We start from the raw sequence: 24,617 nt of genomic DNA on the forward strand, positions 1-24,617 counted from the left end.
AGGGGTGTGACAGTTTGAAAGGATTTATGTACCCTAGAAAAGCCATATTTTAATCCTAATCAATCTTCTGGGAGCAATGGTTTCTTCTAATCCCTATTCAGTACTATATTTGGAAACTTGATTAGGTGGAGACATGTCTCCACCCATTCTATGCAGGTCTTAATTAGTGTATTAGTTAGGGTTCTCATAAATATAAAATTTATATTTTATATTTAAAATATAAAATATTTTTATAACAGGGAACACTCGTAAATATAAAATTTATAAAAGTGTTTCACGTGACCATGGGAATGCAGAGTCCAAAATCCACAGGGCAGGCTGTGAAGCCAACGATTCTGATGGAGGATCTGCACAAACTCCACTGGAGAGGCTTGCCAGCCAAGCAGGAAGGAAGAGAGCCTGTCTCTTCTGAATCCTCCTTAAAAGGCTTCCAGTGATTAGATTAAGCATCACTCATTAAAGAGGACACTACCTTTGACTGATTACAAATGGAATCAGCTGTGGATGCAGCTGATGAGATCATGATTTAATTCTATGAAATGTCCTCATTGCAACAGATAGGCCAGCACTTGCCCAACCAGACAAACAGGTACCACCACTTGGCCAAGTTGACACATGAACCTGACAATGACAATTAGTTTACTGGAATCCTAAAAAAAGAGGAGACATTTTGGAGAGAGTGCCTTTTGAGAGTGAGGAGAGAGCTGCAAAACCACAACAGAAGGACGAGAGAAAGACAGAGTCCACCAGCCATGACCTTTGGAGATGATGAAGGAAAACATCTCCCAGGGAGCTTCACAAAGCAAGAGGCTTGAAGAGAAAGCTAGCAGATGCTGCCATGCTTGTCATATGCCTTTTCAGCTGAGAGAGAAATACTGAAAGCCATAGGCCTTCTTGAACCAAGGTATCTTTCCCTGGATGCTTTAGATTGGACGTTTCTATAGACTTGTTTTAATTTGGACAATTTCACAGCCTTAGAACTGTAAACTAGCAACCTATTAAATTTCCCTTTTTAAAAGTCATTCTGTTTCTGGTATATTGCATTCCAGCAGCTAGCAAACTAAAATGAGGAGCCAGGAAGACACTGTCTATATTTTAGAACCTCATCTACTCTTTAAGATCAAAGCAAGAAAGGTTTTTGTCCAGAACCTAAATTTCCTGTAGCACATAATCTAACTCAACTCATGTAAACATTCCAAATACAGGGAGCCCAGAATAAGAATGAGGGCTTTTAATCTTGTATAGCTTACTGTAATGCCTGGATACACCCCAGAGTATATTATGCAGATAATCAAAAAGTAGTGGCAAAGTCCCTTGAAGGATGGGAGAAAAAACATGGAACTATTAAACTTTACCACCAGAGAAAACCTAGGTAACTGTGTCAAACATTAGGGACACCCAAATTAATAAGCCAAGCCTGTAATCTTGAGGCTTGTTCCTGTGAAACTTATGTATGTAGCAGAGAAGCTTAGTGTACTTATAGGTTTGCCTAGGAATCACTTCTTCAGGACCTCTTTTACTGCTCACATGTGGCCTCACTCTCTCCGTCTAAGCCCAAGTCTGCAAATGAAACCATTCCCCTCCCCGCTATGTTGGATATGACATCCAGGGGTGAAAGTCTCCCTGGCAACATGGGAGACAACTCCCAAGGATGAGTTTGGCCCTGGCACTGTGGGATCAAACAATGCCATCCTGACCCAAAAGGGGAAAAAGAAGTGCAACAAATAAGGTATCAGTGGCTAAGAAAGCTCAAATAGAGTCAGGAGGCTACTCTGGAGGTCACTCTTATGGAAGTTTCAGTTAGACACTGCTACCTATCGTAACTTGTCAAATTCCAATAAAACCATTCCTGCCAATCCTAAAGAACACCTAGAGGGATATATAAGATTCTACAAAGGTTCTATGCACTAGGGTAACTTTCCAGAAACCAACAACCACCAGATGGGTCCCTGGACCAGATTAAGTCCTGAAACAGAGAGAGGCCAGCCTCTCCAGCACATCAACTAGTTTCATCCCTGTATCCCATATTATTGACAGCCCTCTCCAACATGAAAAAGTTAGAATGGGCATAGCCCAAATACCCTTAAAGAGAAGGAGAAAGATTAAAAGTGCTGGTAGAGTTATACAGAGAAGATAGGGTTTAACAAATGAGTATGACTGAAGAATCATTATATTGATATTTCTTTAGTCACCAGTACTTTAGAGCAACTAGAAGTTAAAACCTAAAATTGTGGATTTGTAACCCATACCAAACTCTGAAATCTTTTCTACAACTAATTGTGATGATGTACTTTAAATTTCTTGTTTTGCATGTTATTTTTCACAAAAAAGAGAAGGAGGAATATATGAGAAAAGAAAGGATTTAACAAATAAGTATGACTGCTGAATCATTATATTGATATTTCTTTTGGTCTCCAGTGTCTTGGAGCAGCTAGTAGAAAACATACTGGAAATGTCACCTATACCAAACTTAAAAATCTCTTCTGTAACTCTTGTTAAAATGTACTTGGAAATATATTGCTTTTTGTATAACTGGTATATTTCACAATTAAAAAAACGTTAAAACAAAAGTTGCTTTTCATAAAGAAAGGCCTGACCTTTAGATAGCTTCACTGGTGAATTCTATCAAATAAATAGTTAAAAAAGAAATAATACAACTCTACATAATCTCTTCCAGAAAACAGAAGAAGAAACACTTCCCAACTCATTCAATGAGATTATTTTAAATGTATAATTAAAGACCTCATGATTTACCTTTTGCAGAAAATGCATTATTAAAGCATAAAAGACAAGGTACTGGACCAGTAGTCTTGAGAAGTGGATTCCAATACCACTTGGCTACCAACTAGTTGGGCAATCTTTGTCAAGTTACATCATCTTGGGCTTCGGTCTTTCATATGTAAAATAAGAGGCTTTGCCAGAGAAATACTTTCTATTTGTATGCTATAATACATTTTTTTTTTTTTTTTACCAATTTACACTGGAAATTACCAACTTACTTGTAAGTCTGTGATTTTACAAAGTATCCATTAAAAGTCTAGATATTATAGTGTATAGCTTGAAATCCTTATGCCTGGCTCTTGTTTCATTTGTCACTGTTATTTTAAGTTCTCAATTTAAAACTCCTAAAAGCAGCTTTTTTTAAGCAGGTAGAAAATTTATTGAGAACATATGTGAGAGCACATGTGGCTACTTCTGCAAAGGCAGAAGTGAGACAAGGGAGAGGCCAACTTTCATTTTTAAGTGTATCAGCCACAATTTATCTTCTTTAATTATACAATACAACTACTAACTTGCTTTCAAATATGGAGAATGGAAAGAAGAAAGGAGTGAGTGTTAAGCTTCGTGATTTTTCTTCCTACTCTGATGGCTGCCTGCTATAATGAGGGTTTCACCAGGATCCAGTCTCAGCACTCCCAAGATCAGAAGAGAGAATCCTTGGTAACACTATCATCACAGCTCTAACAACACTAGGTTGAACTATATGAAACTGTGGGTTCTACAGGTCAAAAACGTTGACTACTGACAATTTCTTATGGTTCATATTATGTCTAATGTCTTTGTATTAAGAAAAATGTATGGTAAATTTCCATAAGGATATTATCTCCTTATTTTAAAGTACTCTAAGACAAGGTAAAGAACTCTACTAGTTTCTTAAGGACAGTTTAACCTTGGTTTCCCTTCTCTTTGTAAGTCTATTAAAGTTTTGAGATTATATCTTGATTTTTGGTTAAGAAAAACATGAAATTTTCTTTGTCATTTAATTGTCCCATTCTAATTCATCCTTTCAAAGTCATGCTTTCCTTCACAGAATAATAAACTTTGATGCCAACACTTTCAGAACAATACTTCTTCCATCTCCAATCGAAATCAATCCCATTCTGAAAGCACCTTACCTGAAACTACCATAGACTATAAGTAGAATGGATATCAGAAATGTAGACACTTGACTGGAATCCACCAGGGAATAAGCCCTAGAGAAATGAGAGAGAAAAAAATTTAAATCACAGGGCAAGAAGCTCTCATGGAGTGTACAGTCTAATGGAGTCCTACAAACCCCACTAAGTTTTGCTTTTGTCTTGAAGGAAAAAGAGGCATATATTAGCATTTACAAGAGAACATAATTAAAAATGATATTTGCTTGTTTAACATGAAGAATAAATTTACAAGCTCACACCTATTATCAGTTAATATTCATAGGATGTTAAGTGATACTAATATAAATATCACATCTCTGTATGGTATACAGTATCTGTATATCCACTGTACTAACATCCACTCCCAATGTAAAAAGCAGCAACCATGTCCAATGACAAAGTGTCAGTGATAAACTTTTATGAGTTTACACTTGAATCACCAATAGTATTTTAATGGGTTTACTCCTGCTGAGATAAAGCCTGTTTGTTTTCTGAATTCCATTTCCATTTTTATGACTACCTACTGATTAATTCCATATGGTTGTTCTATAGGAGCTTCTTCAAGTCAAAGGTCCAAACAAAGTCATTCTTTCCATTATTCACGATCCTCTCAAGGAATGGTACCATCGTCCCTTCAGATCCCAGAACTAGAAAGCATTTTTGACACCTCATTCTACTTTCCACACATACCAGCAGTCAGCAAGTGATGCAACTTCCACCTCACCAACTATTCAGTTTATCCCAGTCCCACTGCTAATTCTTTAGCTCCCTTCTCTGGCTTGATTATCGGAAATCTTGTTTCCAATTTCACCTCTACGAGCTCACCCTCTACACTGCTCACAGAGGGGTGTTTCTATAATAAATTCCTCTTTATACTTTCTTTTGGCAAATATTTAATCATATCTACGTACCAGGCACTCTGTTAGCCACTGGGGATATATAACAAGAAATAAGATTGTTTTGGTCCCTGCCTGCATTCCTTTTTTGTTTTTTAAGGAATGTTAAAAAAAATTAACATAGGTAATTGACTGTCATCATGGAAAGTGTTACGAAGGGGAAGAAGTATAGAGTATTTTAAGAATGTATAATAGGTGGACCCCACCTATGAACTGGGCTTTCCTTGGGGAGTGGATGAACTTTCTATAACACAAAGCAGAATTTAATGACTGTTCATAGGAGTTGGAGACGGAGGAGCCAAGGATAATTCCCAGGTTTATGCCGAGCAGCTGGTCGGATGGTTGAACCATTTACTAAAAAAGGCTACAAAAGAGGTGTGGAGTGATTCAAAGTTTTGGATGTGTTGAGGAGACCGTTGGATAGCTGGGTCTGAGCTAAAGCAGCTCTGAGCTAAAGATAAATACTGGAAGTTCATCAACTTCCCCCTTGATAACTAAAGCCATAAGCATGGATGAGTTTGCCTAGCAGTGAAAAGAGAACCCACAATCAAGGCGAGAAAACTCCAAATTTTAAGATCAGGTAAAAGGAGGAGCTGCAAAGAAAACTAAAAGTGAAACAAAGAAAGATAGGGAAAATACAGGATAGTAGGTTAAGTGACTAGTATTCCAAACAGGCAGAAGGACAGGATGGTACCTGAATTTACTTCCTTGATTGATACTAGTTTTGGGGCTAGTTACTTAACCTCTCTAAGCTTCAGCTTCTTCATCAAATGATGACACACACATACCTCAAAGAATAGTTAAAATTAAAGATAATTCAGATAAAGAACTTGGCACAGTAAGAACTCAACTTTCATTATTTTTATTTGGAGGAAACAAGATAAAAACTAAGAAGTGTCCATTGACTTTAACATTTAGGTCACTGGTGACCTTAGTAAGAACAGCTTAAGTAGAATGGTGGGTTGGGAATCAGACTGGAATTGGCTGAGACATTAATGGTATGGAAACAGAGACAGCTTTGTGAAAAGTATAGGCAAGACAATGGAGGGGAATGCAAGAATAAAGGAGGGCCTCGTTTGTATTTTTTTAAAGATAGGAGATAATTTAACCTTATGCTGACTTGAAATTATCACAGTGAAGAGGGAAAGACTAATGTATAAAGAGGAGAATAAGTCAAATTTCCTTTATTCTTTCGAGAAAATAGTATGTGTAATAAAATCTCATGCCTGTGATAAGATACCATTTTGGGGGTGTCCTTAGTTTTTACAGGTATATACTGAAGTATTTTATGGATGAAATGATATGATTTAAGACTTGCTTTAAAATGCTCCAGGGGAAAAAAATAAGATGGGAAGAATAGCTCAAACAAGAATGGTGAAGCTCTTTATAATGACTGATAAGAAGTGCATGGGACTTCATTATACTCTTCTCTGTACTTTTGTGTTTGAAATGTCCATAATAAAAAGTTGGTTTTTTTTTTTAAAAAAAGCAAAACCTTCCTTTTTGCTCAGCAATGTTTTAGTCAATCTGAATACAATTTAAATCATGAGAAGCAGATATGTATAGGAATTATACGTTGTAGGTCATGAGTTACCACAGCACCTCACAGAAAGCAGTCATCCTTTCCTAAAATTTCAGTGAGCAAGTGGAGTGAAGGGGAAGGCAGAAAATATAACTTCCCATCTAGTCTCTCTTACTGCCTGTCCAGTAATACTATTGGGGTGGCCGGCATGTCCTCTTTTGGACCACCAGATTACACAGACAGGGCTTTGAGATATTTCATATATTAGAAAAACTTATTTAATCAATTAATATTTATCTAAACTTGATACTTATTCTGACTATCTTCGCACAGAACTTTCACAATTCTGAAAATAAATGATCTCTGTTGAGAAGAAGCACTTTCTTAATGTTCTACTTTGTTAGCTGCCGGAATGCAATATACCAGAAACAGAATGGCTTTTAAAAAGGGAATTTAATAAATTGCTAATTTACAGTTCTAAGGCCAAGAAAATGTCACAATTACAACAAGTCTACAGAAATGTCCAATCTAAGGCATTCACGGAAAAGTTACCTAGGTTCAACAAGGCCGATGAAGTTCAGGGTTTCTCTCTCAAGTGAGAAGGCACAAGGCAAACACAGTCACAGTTTCTCTCTCATCTGGAAAGGCACATGGTGAACGAGGTCAGGGTTCCTCTCTCACCTGGAAGGGCAAATGGCGGACATGGCATCATTTGCGAGCTTCTTTTCCTGGCTTCCGGTTTTATGAAGCTCCCTGGGAGGCATTTTCCTTCTTCATCTCCAAAGGTCGCTGGTTTGGAGACTCTCTGCTTCGTGGTTATGTAGTTCTTCTCTGCTCTCTCTGAATCACTTATTCTCCAAAATGTTTCCTCTTTTATAGGACTTCAAAACTAATCCAAATGGGTGGAGACATGTTGTCACCTAATCCAGCTTAACAACCACTCTTGATTAAATAGCATCTCCAGCGAGATGATCTAATTACAGTTTCAAACATACAATACTGAATAGGGATTAGAAGAAATGGCTGCCGTTACAAAATGGGATTAGGATTAAAATATGGCTTTTCTAGGGGACATAAATCCTTTCAAACCAGCACACTTAAAATTAAAACCATTTCTTGAATAGGTCATAAATTCATGTGGTACAAAAATCAAAACTATAAAAAGACACACTGAGAAGTTTCACCCCTGTTCAAGTTCCTCTTCCCTAGGTCCTCTTTTATGAGCATTTTGTATAGCCTTCTGAAGTAAATGCATATATAAATTATATTTCACTCTTCTTACACAAAAGGTAGAACATTAAATAAACTGCTCTGTACTCCTCAGCCTTTTACAATATAGCTTAGAGATCTTTCTATATTAGTATGTGAAGAATTTTCCTCTTTTCATTTTTATTTTCTTTTAAACACCTGTATAATATTCCAATGTGCGGATATACCACAAGTATATCCCTTATAGATGCACACTTGGGTTATATCTAAAAATTCTGCTATTACAAACAAGTTTGTAATAAAGAGCCTTGCAAATATAACTGCATTGCACACACATGAAATGACATATCTTTAAAGAATAAAGTTCCTGGATCAAAGAGGAAATATATTTGCAATGTGTTGCCAATTGCTCTCAACAGAGGTTATACCATTTTGCACTCTTACCAGTAATGGGTAAGAGCTCCTGTTTCCCAACCTTTGTCAAAGTGGTTTTGTCAAACTTTATGAATTTTTACCAATCCAGTATGACAGACAAAAACTGGTATCTTAGTATGGTTTTCATTAGCATTAATTAAATTTCTATATAATTAAATTAAAAAAATTTTAAGGGAGATTGAGCAGCTTTTCATATGATTAACTGCTAGTAGGTATCTCCTAAAAATAATTAAAAAAAATTTTTTTAAACTCCAGAGCCACAATAAACAAAGGCAGTTTTCTTTTAAGGAACTTTTCTTTCAACGGGGTTTCATTTGGATGACTTGGCTTTTGTACCCTTGTATTCTGAAGCACACTGTCCTTACCCTCAAGGCAGATTAAACTAAACTTCCCAAAATCACTGTCTTAAAGTCTGATATTGTTGTTTAAACTATTTCTTTAGCTACATCTCTCAAATCAATGGAAACTCTCCAGAGGCTCATAACCTAAGACTTCTGGAAGTCTGGGTTGAATTATATTTAAAAAAAAAAGTATTAAAAATTTTTTTCCAAATTAGTTCCTCCTCCTTTATGCTCTAGCCTGTGTGGCTGAGCAACCTGTATTCATAGATGTTTTTCTTGACAAAGGCATGACCCCATGCAAAATAACTTTACAAAATAGCTGATTAGGAGGGCTATCCTGGCCATAAGTACATTATCCACTTGTTTCAGTGTACAACAACACATTTCTGTCTAAGGCCTGACTGGAAGAACCCTTAAGCATCCATATTTCTACCAACAGTCTCTACAAAGCATTCTAGGCCTTTCCTTTCATGTTCCTCACAATTCTTGCAGAATCTTCCCCTTATCCATTTAAAAAGCTGTTCCAACATGTTTGGTATTTACAAACTCAGCAGCACCACACTTCTTTGGTACCAAGCTGTCTTAGTGAGCATTCTCTGAAGAAACAGAACCAACAGAAGATATCTGTAAATATGTGATTTTGTAAAAGTTTCTCATGTAACTGCAGGGATGCAGAAGTCCAAATTCTGTAGGGATGGACAATGAAGTACCTGGCAACTCCAATGAAGGTCATCCACGAATTCTCTAGGAGAGGGTGGGTGGCTGAAGAAGAAACCAAAGTTCTCTCTTCTCCCTTAAAAATCTTCAATGATTGGATTAAATACAGCTAACTGGATTCTCTCATTGTGGAAGACACACCCTTAGTTGATCAAAGCTGTATTCAGCCACAGATACAATCAACTGACTGATGATTTACTACATCAGACTTTCAGTTTATCAACCAGCCAAGAAATGGCCTCACAGTAATAGTTAGTTAGGCCAGTGCTTGCCTGACCAGACAACTAGGCACCATCACCTGACCAAGGTGACACATGAACCTAACCATGAAACCACTGCAGAACTAAATGTGTGGTTTCAGGAGAAAAAAAGAGTTTTGATATTTAATAGTTTCTTCTAGACTGAACAGTTTTATCTTCCAAATAAATCTATTCAAGAAAGTCTGTCTAAAGCTGACTTCCAGACTATAGTCCATGTTATTTTCTCATTTGTAATACAAATATTGCAAACTGTACTTCATGGTGTTATTTGAAATTGTGTTATCTTTTCAATTTCAACTACTTTAATACAAGTTTTACAAAAAGCCTTTTAGCAGAGCTCCAATTTACTCCCACCCCTCTATGCTGCCCAGATACCCAGATGAACCAATTTTAACACCCTGCCACCTTTGCTGCATCCGTCGTCCCTCCCTTCGTCCTTCCCATTCATCCATCCATCCATTTTCTGAACATTTGAGAGCAGATTGTACATATCACACTCCTTGAACACATTAATACCTCCATGCACATTTCTTAAGAATCATACTATTATATAACCACTTTAAGTGCAATAATCAAGTTCAAAATATTCAATATTGATATAAAGCTTACACTCTATATTCTAATTTTTTCTTATGTTCCAAGAATGTCCTTTGAGTCTTTTCTCCTCTGTTCTTAGCTCTCACCCAGGATCATGTATTGCATTTAACTGCGGTTACCTCGTTTCTTTTATTTGCTGTTTTTTAAATTGTACAAACATACATATACACCTCATCCCAACCCTTCTCAAACATACATTGAGTGGATTAATCACATTCACAATGTTGCAGTATCCTCACTGCCCTCCATTACTACAACTTTCCCTTCACTCTAAACAGAAATGCTACACTCATTTTGAATTCACTCTCCATTGCCCCTGCCCCACCTATCCCTGGTAACCTGCATTCTACTTTGTCTCTCCGAGTATATTCTCTGATATTTTCTTTGTGGCTCCCATGGGGCTTAAATTTTAAATTTAGCATACAACACACAGCATTCTCATTTGGTTTGATACCAACTTCACTTCAATAGTACATATAAAACTATCTTCCTATATCCCTCTGTTCCCCCATTTTTCTCTTCCTTCAAATTACATATTTATATATTATCAACCCAAAGCATTGATTTATCATTACATTTTATTCATTTACCTTTTAGATCCTGAAGGAAATAAAAAGTGGAGCTATAAATCAAAATCACATTATTACTGCATTTATATTTACCCATGTATCCTTATGGGAGATCTTTTATTTCTTCATGCAGCTTTGATTTACTGTCAGTTGTCCTGTCCTTTCAACCTGGAGAACTCCCTTTAGCATTTCTTATAGGGTTGGTCCACTGGTGTCAAATTTTCTCAGTTTTTGCTTATATAGGACAATCTTAATATCTCATTTTTAAAAGACAGTTTTGCCAGATAGAGAATTCTCGATTAGCAATTTTTTTTTACTTTCAACTCTTTAAATATGTCATCCCTCTGCCTTCTTGTCTCTATGGGTTTCCAATGAGAAATCGGCACTTTGTCCAGTATGTCCCAAGTCTGGTCCTCCTCATTAATGGTCTCTAAGACTTTCATCTTCTCCTTTGCCTGGGCCATCACTTCTTGTTTCTTTGTATGTTTTGAAATATTTTTGTTGAAACAAAAAACAAAATGGCCTGGCCATTTTGATATTAAAATGTGTTATCACTAGAATTAGACTGAGGCATCTATTCCTTAAGCTTGTATCAAGCTAGTGTTATGACAATATGACAGAACGTTCCTTAAATGCTGAGAGCTAACAAAAATTAAAAAAAGAAAACTTTCTCAGTCTTTGGAGATTTGACCTGTGCAAGTGCTTTCTCCTTCAGGACTTATCCATACAATGAGTTTAGAGAATACATGCTGGCCTCCCTGATCCTTTTGGTGCATGTGTCTTGTCTTGGCCATGACCATCTGGTTCTACAAATTCCACTAAACAGTGGAGTATATATATAGGCATGTCCCTTCTTCCCTAGTAAACAATGCTGTCATGGTTCCTGGGCACTGCATTGCGTATGTCTACTGGTCAGCAATCCCTTGTCCCAGGCAACCATGACTTGAGTGCTCTCTCCAAATGTTTAGTACGAGAGTACTGTGAACTGCCTTCTGTATACAGGGCAAATTCTTGGACAGCAAACTTGAATGGAATATCCTGATTCAGTCCTTCAGGCCTCTGCCAGATACATGCTCCCAGGAAGTACACGAGGGTTACTCTGTTTCCTCTGAAACCAGGACCAGAAATCAGCACTGGGAATGCAAACTGGCTCCACACCGAGCCAGTGAGGGGGTATGGGAGGGACCCGCTAGGGTACCATGGGATCCTACCTCATATAACCGGCCATTTCTTTGATTTGACACTTGCCCTATTATTGCAGACCTTAAACTGTTTTCTAGGGTTCTGAGAAAGATGCTTCTGCTAGTTCTTGCTGGTTGTTCAAAGATTCTGTGGGGGGACAGGGCCCTGAAGCTTCTTACTCTGCCATCTTGATGGTCCCAACTTGCACTTTAAAAATACTTTATCAAATTTTCTTTTGAAAAATCACAAAAATAATTCATGCTCATTATCGAACTTCAAATAACAAGTATATAAATAAAGCAAAAGTAAACGTTTGCCTCCCTTCATCCCCCCTGTGCTCTTCCATTCCCTACGAGTAGACACTACTTACAATTCGGTGTATGTAACCTTCCACAGACTTATGTAGAATGTATATGTATCATAAAAATTGAAATACACATATTCTTCTAAAAAAAAAGCATGTTCTTTTTAAAACTCCACAATATACCAAGAACTCCTCTTTTTTATATTCTTATAATCTTTTCCTATTATTTATTATATGCTACTCTACTTAGGAGGTGTGGGAGAAGGGGTAATGGGGAAATGCTATATAGAAAGTTAAATTCTCAAAAGATATAAATCCTCAATCTTTACTTGGTAATGGAGGATGCTGTTATATTTTCTGACCCAGCAAAAAATTACCATTTTATTTATGATCACTTTGATGCATTTAGTTTGAGACTATGGCAAAAAATTCTTTTGTGGTCTTTTATTTCCAACTAAAATTTTGGGGAAATCAGAATGCTACATAGAGATAACATTTGGGGGAAAAACGTGAATTACTTACATTTAAAAACCAGAAAGTATTGCATAAAGAACTGTCAAGACTGGGCCTAGTTCTTACATATAGACAACCAGCTGGAGCAAGGAGGAAACGGCCTCTTTTGTTTGTCAGCACCACCCAAAGGACTTTCTCACTTCAGTTATCTGCCTGGCCCCTGTAGCCATTAGTTTGGCCAGTTACTTTTACCTCTGCTAGACCTGGATCCTAGTCTTCTGATACTAGTTTGAAATTCCACTCCATAACATGTGTCCAAGGCCAACTTCCTCTTTTCTCCAAAACAAGTAACCACAACCTCCAATCCTGAGCCTCTGTTTAAACTTGGGTCCCCTCTGTGTCCATGGTACTTATACTACCACCTTTTACCCACTATTCATGTTTACACTACTCAGAAAATAACATTTGATATGAAAATGCTGGCCTAATTTAATCAGATAATATTATAAGAGTATTGACTTTACTTTTAAATGTCCTACATTTTTATTGCAAACAGCAGTGAATTGCTAACTTTGAGGAATGTAACCTCAGTTTTTAACTATCAAAAAGAAATCACTGGTGGGCCATGGTGGCTCAGTGGCAGAGTTCTCACCGCCATGCTGGAGACCCAGGTTCAATTCCCGGTGCCTGCCATGCAAATTAAAAAAAAAAGAAATCACTAAATTCAACAATAGAAAAAACCCATCATAATTTTAAAAAGCATATTTTTCTGGACGTGGAAAACTTCACAATACAGAAATGCTCCCCTCTTTTCTTTTTATAAAGGGAAAACTTATAGGTTCAATGAATGTTACTTCTAATCAAATGTTTAGCCATTCTCATTTTCTGAATTATTAACAATGGCATATCTTCCAATGTTTCACACTGAGTCGTCATTTTATTTATCGTTAACTTTTTGAGTTAGGAGGGTAGATTCTTGGTTCTAACCTTAATAGAAACAAATAGATGCCACTGTCTGTGCCTCTTTTACTAGTCACTTAAAATTTAACGAAGACAGAAATATTTCTAACTACTTTTTATCACAGGTAAACCATGGAATTTCACTAGTAAAGATAATGTACATATTGTGATAATGAACATTCAAATCTGTGAAAATAGCATCTAGAAAAAATATACCTTGTGCTTTGGCAGGTATATTTGAACAATTCCTATCTAGCCTACAGGAATTATAAAAACATTGACATTATAGGTAAGAATATATTTGAAATGTATATAGAAATCATTTTGGAAAATAGCATCTGCTTAACAAAAGCCAATATGTTAGCACAAACATTTTGCTAGAAAACAACTTTACAATGAAACTTTTCATTCTCCCCAATTTTCAGGGAACTTTCTGCCACTTAAATTGTCTAAGTTTAAAACTTCTTAGAATAGACATATTATAATTAATGAATTCCCTAAGTTGATTTTGTCATAGGGCATATGTATCAAATTCCATGAAAGCATGTGCACTTTACTATTAAGTCTTTAAAGAGTTCTGTGCTGGAACTATTAGCTGATGCTAATACTAGGATGCATTTAGAAACACAAGTTCTCCGTCTCACACTAGCCACCTTAGCCAATAAATAATTTGTGTACCTTAAATAATAGAAGATAATTACTAAAATAACAAAAAATGAAGTATGAATGGATATGAATTCATATGAATTATACAGAGCTGTGTTGTCCAATATGGTACCAACTAGCCACATGTAGCAGCTTAAATTTAAATTAAATTAAAATTTCAGTTTCTCAGTTGCACTGGCTCTAAGAGCTCAATAGCTAGTGGTTACTGTGTTGGGCAGTTAAATATATAACATTTCTATTCTTGCAGAAAGTTCTAATGGATTGCACTGACATAGCACTGTATAGAAACACAGGCATGTTTAATTTTGAAATTGAGGTTCTAGGGTTTTATTGGTAGTAATAAAAACAATACCTAGCATTTTACTGAGCATTTTCTTCTTACAACCATTCTATAAGATTCTAAGTACTACATATCCATAACCTCTTATTCAGAACCAACCGACAAAACAAACTCTTGAGAAAAGATGTGTTTAAGAATTCAAAATTTTTTGGATTTTACAAAGAAAAACACCTATTGAGGTCTGAGAAGTACTCTGTAATCCAATATTAGTATTTTGATAGTAAAGCATATGAAAATTCACTCTAGTATAAATAGAGATTACTATATAAATCGCCTATTATCAGTTTAGGATAGGTTTTGATGCCAAATGAGTTACATAGAATTCTGAATTTTCAGAGTTCTGGATTTCAGGAATTGTGGACCTGTATGATTATCAATATTTTTGAGATTACGAGCCAGGTGCAGTTCTGAAGCTAGGCAGCCTAACTCTAGAGTCTCTGAAATCAATTTCATATTCTGCTATAAACTGATTGAGAGAGTTGGAGCCAGGAGACTCCAGTTTCTATTTTTAATTATATCATGATTACCAACCATGTGGTCACCTCTAGGCAAACTTGCATCTCTGTGGTCTTTATAAAATTCTCTTTTGGCCCAGAAGAACATGAAGGCCCAACTGATTTTAGGTTGGGCCTAAAATTAAGATTTAAGATTCTAGGTTTTAACAATGTATTTTTATTTTTACTCCCTGTGTTAGTTAGATTCAGTTGTCAACTTGGCCAGGTGAGCATACCTTGTCTTGTTGCTGCGGACAAAAGCCAACGGTATGTGAATCTCATCTGTTGCTAATTACATCTGCAGTCGGCTAGGAGGTGTGTCTGCTGCAATGAGTGACGTTTGACTTAATTGGCTGGTGCTTAAATGAGAGAGCACAAGGTAGCACAGCCTGAGCAGCTCAGCATTCCTCATCTCAGCACTTGCAGCTCAGCCCAGGCCTTTGGAGATGCAGAAAGAAGTGACCCTGGGGAAAGTTGTTGGAACCCAGGGGCCTGGAGAGAAGACCAGCAGAGACCATCCTGTGCCTTCCACATAAGAAAGAACCTCAGTGGAAAGTTAGCTGCCTTTCCTCTGAAGAACTAACAAAATAAATCCCCTTTTATTAAAAGCCAATCCGTCTCTGGTGTGTTGCATTCCGGCAGCTAGCAAACTAGAACACTCCCCAAACCAGAAATATAATCTTACAGGTATGTCTCAGTTGGCTGATCACTAACATTCTATAGAAAAATGAGTACTGAAAAAGATGACACTGTTCTCAGGCTACAAAAAACTGTTAATATTAATTTTCTTTTAACCACCAATATTTACAGATGTAAAAGTGGTTTATGGGCTCAGTGGCAGAGTTCTCGCCTGCCATGCCAGAGACCCGGGTTCAATTCCCGGACCTGCACTAGCCAAAAAAAAAAAAAAAAAAAAAGTAGTTTATGTAATTCCTACATTATACCAGCAGAGCTGGGTGAGGATTAGACATCATTGGGGACACAGTCTCTGGTTAGTTTATTTAAGTCAGGAGAAATTCTTCTCTTGGGTCACTTTCTTTTATTTGGCCAGCCCTAGTTTCTTTCATCCACAAGCTTTTTAAAAAAACTCGGCCGAACAGATTACTTTGCCCAAGATTTGTATTTGCTCACTTTTCACCTATTCTATAAACCCAAGAAATCATACAGTTGTTTAACAAATGTCTAAGGGTATTTTACTGATAGTTTAAAAAAATAAGGAAGAGAATCCTTCTGGGATCTCTACTTTCTCTGCTAATAATGCGCTGCTGCCCACACAAAGAACAGAAGTAAGATGATGAATGAAGAAGTAAGATTCATCATCTTACTTCTGTGTGTATCTAAAGTATCATCTAAAGTGGTACACACAGATCCTAGGATCTTACTATAGGAACTGGGATCTGGGCACAGAGTAAGAAGAGAAATGGGTAGGCAAGGAAGTAAGGGTATTTAGAGGAAAAGGGTGGGATGTCAGGCCAATTCCAGGAAATCAAAGTTCAACAATCTTATTTATTTCAGAGCCTCTCCCTATCTCACAACTTCAGTTTCTACCAAAGCATCAACAGAAATATGTTGTCCCTCAGACACTCCTACTGAACTGTCTGTTCCCACAGAGACTCTGGATATGACATTAAAGACTGGAACTACTCTTTACTCGAAAATCAAGAAATTTTTACTGAACTGCAAGAAGCAATTAAAATCTGTGCATTGGAAACAAGCCAAATTCAGATTAGCCAAAGGTACTGAAAACAGACTTAAAGACTTTATAAAGTGTGCATTAGTACAGGTAAGCTGTTGATTTGAAATATTACTCATCATTAAAAAATACTAATTTTTAAACTATCCCACCCCTGCCCCCAACTTTTACCACCTATGCTAGTCTGAGGCTGTTATGTACCCCAGATAAGCCATGTTCTTTTTCCTAGTCTAGTCTTGTGAGGGGAGACTTATTGTTTGGGAGGGATCTTTTTGATTAAGTTGTTTTCATAGAGATGTGACCCACCCATTTGTGGGTGGGACCTTTTGATTAGACGGTTTCCATGGAGATGTAGCTCTGCACATTCAAGGTGGGTCTTTATCCACTTACTTGAGTCTTTTAAGAGGGAACCATTTTGGAAAAAGCTTCAGAACCCACAAAGACAGAGACATTTGGAGATACAGAAAGAAAATGTCCCCAGGGTAGCTGTTTGAAAGGAGAAGAGAAGACAGGAGGGAAGTTAGACGTGTCATCATGAGCTTTCCTGCCTGACAGAAGTGTTCCTTACCTATTAACCTTTCTTCAAGTAAGGTATCTTTCTCTGGGTGCCTTACTTTGGACATTCCTTATAACTTAATAAATTCCCTGAATAAAGCCAATCTTTTTCTTAGTATATTACAATTCTGGTGCATGTACAAACTAATATACCATCTTAATGGATAAAGACAAAGAGCTACTAGAAAGTTCTCTCATATACAAGATTATACTCTATGTCCTGAGATTTTCAGAATTATGCTAAATTTTAGTAATGGCTCTGCAGTCAAACATCTGTTTCTAGTTGTTTTACCAGCAAGTGCTTATAACACACATCCTGCTGATGTGTGAGCATGACAAACCGAGATACAGAGAGTACTGTGCTACGTGTCAATCTTCCAGCTATACAATGAAAGCATTCTTGTCCACACAACAAACCAAACCAACTACTATTCCAACCCTGCACAGACATTGCCTTAGACCTGCAGTTTTCAAACTTTTTGATCTCAGGACTATTTACATTCTTAAAAACTACTTCAGTAGTTTTTAAGAACTACTTAAAACTGTTCTTAAAACAGTTTTGTTCACATGGGTTATAACTACTAACATTAACTATGAGACATTAAAAATGAGAAAAGTTTAAAATATTTATCCATTTGAATATCATAAAACCATTACAGGTGAATATAAAGAACATTTTTTTAAAGGAAAAATAACTACATATTCCCCCTCCCCCCCAAAAATTCAGTGAGACAAGGGGCATTCCTTTACGTTTCTGCAAATATCTTAAATAGAAGATGTGGTTTTTCACATCTACTTCTGCATTCAATCTGTTGCCATATGTTGCTTTGGATGAAGTCTAGGAAAAGACAAATCTGGCTTTACACAGATGGACAGGTGGAAAGGGAAAAAGTATTTTTCTTTGGTACTACACTGATATTTGACAAGTGGTAATTTTTCAGAGGTAAGTTTGCAAAGTAGAATCTGAAACACTATCAACGAAATTTACCTTACTATATATTATAAAATTCACTGGATTATCCTGTACTTCGAATGGATCTTTTACCCACAAACGACTGTGTACCATAATGCTTTGATCATTTGGAAAATAGTAGTTCATTGAGTTACAGAACTCTTGAAAATGTAATTTTTCATTATGCAACATCTGAAGGATCACAGTTTTTAAGTACATCCCTGAACTCACAGTAGTGGATAGAAGTTTTCCAAATTTATAAATTTCAATTGAAAGCTCAAATTTTTTATCAGCACAACATACTTTCGGGTTTTTTTTTCTTGAAGTGACAGGCTCACCGTTTTTTTTTATTTTTAAATTAAAAAAATATATATGACAAGAAAGAAACACAAACATTCTTAACATATGATCATTCCATTCTACATATATAATCAGTAATTCGCAATATCATCACATAGTTGACAGGCTCACTTGATTCATTTTTGAGAAAAACAGCCGGCCGCATGCCCAAATCTGAATAACTCTACTTTGTCCACCATTCTTTCAAGTAAAAATGGTATGCCAAACAAAAGTTTAAACTAGAATCTCAAATGACTGCATAAGTGTTTTTCTGAAATCAATCAATGGTATATCAGTATGCAGAAGTATTTTATAGGAACTTTCTGTTTATCTCCCAAAAAAAAAATGTGTGAATTGTTGAGATTTAATAAAACAATTTTTACTGCTTTAATCAAGAGCATTCTAAACGAAATATGCCTTTTTTTAAAAAAATTGCATTATGTTGGTAGTGAAGAATACAATTACTAGTACAGTTTGGTTCCAAAGCCATGATTCATGTTACAATATACCAGTAGTTTTACCCTCACTGATTTTTTACCATGAGAAAGAAAGACAAAAAGGCAAATAAATTTAATATTATGAAAATAGTTTAACCTTACAGACCTCTTGAAAGGGTCTAAGGAATCTGCAGCATAATTTGGAGAACCTTGCCTTAGATCTTTATCTACAAATGTGCCTGCAACTTTTAGCTAGCACCTTTTCACATGCAATTCTAATCGTACTGCAAAACAACAAGAGATAGTTAAAATCAGCACTTCCTCAATAGAGCGAACGTCTTCCACTCTCCCCTGAGGGTTGTCTCCTGAAGTCGTGTGCTGTGTGTCTGTGTCTGCGTGACTGACTCAGTATGGCCGCTGACCCCCAGCCATCAGCTAAGCAGCTGTCAGCTACCCCACAAGTGGCGCCGGCGTGGGGCCACCCCACCCTCCGGCGGTTCTCCGTGACAGCCGCCCCCTCGGCGATTCCACGGCGGTTCTCCGTGACAGCCGCCCCCGGTTCGCGGCTCTCCAACCACCACCGTCCCCTCTTCCGCCTTCACCGGCTCCTCCGCCACCGTCCTCGACAGCCTTGCCATCCTCACCTTTCCTCCTCCAGAACAGCTACTAGGGGAGTAGAAACGATACAGAACAGCTCCCGGAGCCACGACAGAGATCAAAAAGACAGCGTACCCCATCCTGGAACGGCTGACTGGCTGGGAGAACCCGCTCCGGTGAGATCGCCGAGGGGCGCAGGCTTCCCCGGGCGGGGTGGCAAGCGGCTGGAGTCCCTCCCCTCCTCCTTCCCGGGCCAGCTGGCAGAATTGGGCAGGCGGTCCCCTCAAGCCGCGGCGGCTGGCGCCCAAACCAGGCGCGGCCCCCCGGACCAACTGAGAGAATTGGATTGGAAATCCCCAGGCCGCGGAGAACGGTGACCGGGGGGGTCCCACCAAACACGTGACTCCCTGGTCCGGCTGGGAACGGTGCGCTCTTCCGGGCCGCGGCAGCTGGCGCCCTCCTGCCACGCTTGGCGGCCGGTGAACCTCCCCGCGTTCGGACCCCCGGGCCGGCTGGCACTCTTCCAAGCCGCTTCGGCTGGCGAACCTCCCCCACGGCGAGAGTTTTCCAAAGTTAAAGGACCCACAGCACCTTTTACTGGAGGGACCTGTGGACAAACATGTGCCACGAGCGCCACCTACTGGGCAGGATAAGAAAAACAGAACCCAGAGATTTCACAGAAAAATCTTTCAACCTGTTGGGTCCAACACCCAGGGAAATCTGACTAAATGCCCAGACGCCAGCAGAAGATAACAGATCACGCTCAGAAAATTGAAAATATGGCCCAGTCAAAGGAACAAACCAATAGTTCAAATGAGATACAGGAGCTGAGACAACTAATGCTGAATATACGAACAGAAATGGAAAACCTCTTCAAAAACGAAATTGAGAAATTGAGGGAGGACATGAAGAAGACATGGGCTGAACAAAAAGAAGAAATAGAAAAACTGAAAAAACAAATCACAGAACTTATGGAAGTGAAGGATAAAGTAGAAAAGATGGAAAAAAACAATAGATACCTACAATGATAGATTTAAAGAGACAGAAGATAGAATTAGTGATTTGGAGGATGGCACATCTGAATTCCAAAAAGAAACAGAAACTATCGGGAAAAGAATGGAAAAATTTGAACAGGGTATCAGGGAACTCAAGGATAATATGAACCGCACAAATATACGTGTTGTGGGTGTCCCAGAAGGAGAAGAGAAGGGAAAAGGAGGAGAAAAACTAATGGAGGAAATTATCACTGAAAATTTCCCAACTCTTATGAAAGACCTAAAATTACAGATCCAAGAAGTGCAGCGCACCCCAAAGAGATTAGACCCAAATAGGCGTTCTCCAAGACACGTACTAGTTAGAATGTCAGAGGTCAAAGAGAAAGAGAGGATCTTGAAAGCAGCAAGAGAAAAACAATCCATCACAAACAAGGGAAACCCAATAAGACTATGTGTAGATTTCTCAGCAGAAACCATGGAAGCTAGAAGACAGTGGGATGATATATTTAAATTACTAAAAGAGAAAAACTGCCAACCAAGACTCCTATATCCAGCAAAATTGTCCTTGAAAAATGAGGGAGAAATTAAAACATTCTCAGACAAAAAGTCACTGAGAGAATTTGTGACCAAGAGACCAGCTCTGCAAGAAATACTAAAGGGAGCACTAGAGTCAGATACGAAAAGACAGAAGAGAGAGGTATGGGGAAGAGTGCAGAAAGAAGGAAAGTCAGATATGATATATATATAATACAAAAGGCAAAATGGTAGAGGAAAATATTATCCGAACAGTAATAACACTAAATGTTAATGGACTGAATTCCCCAATCAAAAGACATAGACTGGCAGAATGGATTAAAAAACAGGATCCTTCTATATGCTGTCTACAGGAAACACATCTTAGACCCAAAGATAAACATAGGTTGAAAGTGAAAGTTTGGGAAAAGATATTTCATGCAAATGACAACCAGAAAAGAGCAGGAGTGGCTATACTAATATCCAACAAATTAGACTTCAAATGTAAAACAGTTAAAAGAGACAAAGAAGGACACTATCTACTAATAAAAGGAACAATTAAACAAGAAGACATAACAATCATAAATATTTACGCACCGAACCAGAATGCCCCAAAATACGTGAGGAATACACTGCAAACACTGAAAAGGAAAATAGACACATACACCATAATAGTTGGAGACTTCAATTCACCACTCTCATCAATGGACAGAACATCTAGACAGAGGATCAATAAAGAAATAGAGAATCTGAATATTACTATAAAGGAGCTAGACTTAACAGACATTTATAGGACATTACATCCCACAACAGCAGGATACACCTTTTTCTCAAGTGCTCATGGATCATTCTCAAAGATAGACCATATGCTGGGTCACAAAGCAAGTCTTAACAAATTTAAAAAGATTGAAATCATACACAACACTTTCTCGGATCATAAAGGAATGAAGTTGGAAATCAAAAATAGGAGAAGTGCCAGAAAATTCACAAATACCTGGAGGCTCAACAACACACTCTTAAACAACGAGTGGGTCAAAGAAGAAATTGCAAGAGAAATTAGTAAATACCTCGAGGCAAATGAAAATGAAAACACAACATATCAAAACTTATGGGATGCAGCAAAGGCAGTGCTAAGAGGGAAATTTATTGCCCTAAATGCCTATAACAGAAAAGAAGAAAAGGCAAAAATGCAGGAATTAACTGTTCACTTGGAAGAACTGGAGAAAGAACAGCAAACTAATCCCAAAGCAAGCAAAAGGAAAGAAATAACAAAGATCAGAGCAGAAATAAATGAAATTGAAAACATGAAAACAGTAGAGAAAATCAATAAGGCCAGAAGTTGGTTCTATGAGAAAATCAATAAGATTGATGGGCCCCTATCAAGACTGACAAAAAGAAGAAGAGAGAGGATGCAAATAAATAAGATCAGAAATGGAAGAGGAGACATAACTACTGACCTCACAGAAATAAAGGAGGTAATAACAGGATACTATGAACAACTTTACGCTAATAAATACAACAATTTAGATGAAATGGACGGGTTCCTGGAAAGACATGAACAACCAACTTTGACTCAAGAAGACATAGATGACCTCAACAAACCAATCACAAGTAAAGAAATTGAATCAGTCATTCAAAAGCTTCCTAAAAAGAAAAGTCCAGGACCAGATGGCTTCACATGTGAATTCTACCAAACGTTCCAGAAAGAATTAGTACCAATTCTCCTCAAACTCTTCAAAAAAATCGAAGTGGAGGGAAAACTACCTAATTCATTCTATGAAGCCAACATCACCCTCATACCGAAACCAGGCAAAGATATTACAAAAAAAGAAAACTACAGACCAATCTCTCTAATGAATATAGATGCAAAAATCCTCAATAAAATTCTAACAAATCGTATCCAACAACACATTAAAAGAATTATACATCATGACCAAGTAGGATTCATCCCAGGTATGCAAGGATGGTTCAACATAAGAAAATCAATTAATGTAATACACCATATCAACAAATCAAAACAGAAAAATCACATGATCATCTCAATTGATGCAGAGAAGGCATTTGACAAGATTCAACATCCTTTCCTGTTGAAAACACTTCAAAAGATAGGACTACAAGGGAACTTCCTTAAAATGATAGAGGGAATATATGAAAAACCCACAGCTAATATCATCCTCAATGGGGAAAAATTGAAAACTTTCCCCCTAACATCAGGAACAAGACAAGGATGTCCACTATCACCACTGTTATTCAACATCGTGTTGGAAGTTCCAGCCAGAGCAATTAGACAAGAAAAAGAAATACAAGGCATCAAAATTGGAAAGGAAGAAGTAAAACTATCACTGTTTACAGACGACATGATACTATACGTCGAAAACCCGGAAAAATCCACAACAAAACTACTAGAGCTAATAAATGAGTACAGCAAAGTAGCAGGTTACAAGATCAACATTCAAAAATCTGTAGCATTTCCTCATATCATCCACATATCATCCTCAATGGGAAAAACTGAAAGCTTTCCCCCTAAGATCAGGAACAAGACAAGGTTGTCCACTATCACCACTGTTATTCAACATTGTGTTTGAAGTTCTAGCCAGAGCAATTAGACAAGAAAAAGAAATACAAGACATCAAAATAGGAAAGGAAGAAGTAAGGCTGTCAGTGTTTGCAGATGATACGATACTATATGTTGAAACTCCCGAAAAATCCACAACAAAACTACTAGAGCTAATAAACGAATACAGCGAAGTGGCAGGTTACAAGATCAACATTCAAAAATCTGCAGTGTTTCTATACACTAATAATGAACAAGCTGAGGGGGAAATCAAGAAACGAATCCCATTTACAATTGCAACTAAAAGAATAAAATACCTAGGAATAAATTTAACTAAAGAGACAAAAAACCTATATAAAGAAAACTACAAAAAACTGTTAAAAGAAATCACAGAAGACCTAAATAGATGGAAGGGCATACCGTGTTCATGGATTGGAAGACTAAATATAGTTAAGATGTCAATCCTACCTAAATTGATTTACAGATTCAATGCAATACCAATCAAAATCCCAACAACTTATTTTTCAGAAATAGAAAAACCAATAAGCAAATTTATCTGGAAGGGCAGGGTGCCCCAAATTGCTAAAAACATCTTGAGGAAAAAAAACAAAGCTGGAGGTCTCGCGCTGCCTGACTTTAAGGCATATTATGAAGCCACAGTGGTCAAAACAGCATGGTATTGGCATAAAGATAGATATATCGACCAATGGAATCGAATAGAGTGCTCAGATATAGACCCTCTCATCTATGGACATTTGATCTTTGATAAGGCAGTCAAGCCAACTCACCTGGGACAGAACAGTCTCTTCAATAAATGGTGCCTAGAGAACTGGATATCCATATGCAAAAGAACGAAAGAAGACCCATATCTCACACCCTATACAAAAGTTAACTCAAAATGGATCAAAGATCTAAACATTAGGTCTAAGACCATAAAACAGTTAGAGGAAAATGTTGGGAGATATCTTATGAAACTTACAATTGGAGGCGGTTTTATGGACCTTAAACCTAAAGCAAGAGCACTGAAGAAAGAAAGAAAGAAATGGGAGCTCTTCAAAATTAAACACTTTTGTGCATCAAGGAACTTCATCAAGAAAGTAGAAAGACAGCCTACACAATG

General features: G+C 37.4%; 1 protein-coding gene across 6 annotated transcripts in view; it reads right to left on the bottom strand.

Moving 5' to 3' along the window:
• Positions 1 to 24,617, bottom strand: part of SPPL3 (signal peptide peptidase like 3) — a 216,691-nt gene that overhangs the window by 75,742 nt on the left and 116,332 nt on the right. For all 6 annotated transcript variants that reach the window (XM_077160041.1, XM_077160040.1, XM_077160044.1 and 3 more), the window contains exon 2: positions 3,897 to 3,974. In XM_077160041.1, the coding sequence (XP_077016156.1) occupies positions 3,897 to 3,974 (78 nt within the window). The remainder of the gene's footprint in view (positions 1 to 3,896; positions 3,975 to 24,617) is intronic.

Source organism: Tamandua tetradactyla, chromosome 5 (assembly GCF_023851605.1).
Source record: "Tamandua tetradactyla isolate mTamTet1 chromosome 5, mTamTet1.pri, whole genome shotgun sequence".
Taxonomy (NCBI): Eukaryota; Metazoa; Chordata; class Mammalia; order Pilosa; family Myrmecophagidae; genus Tamandua; species Tamandua tetradactyla.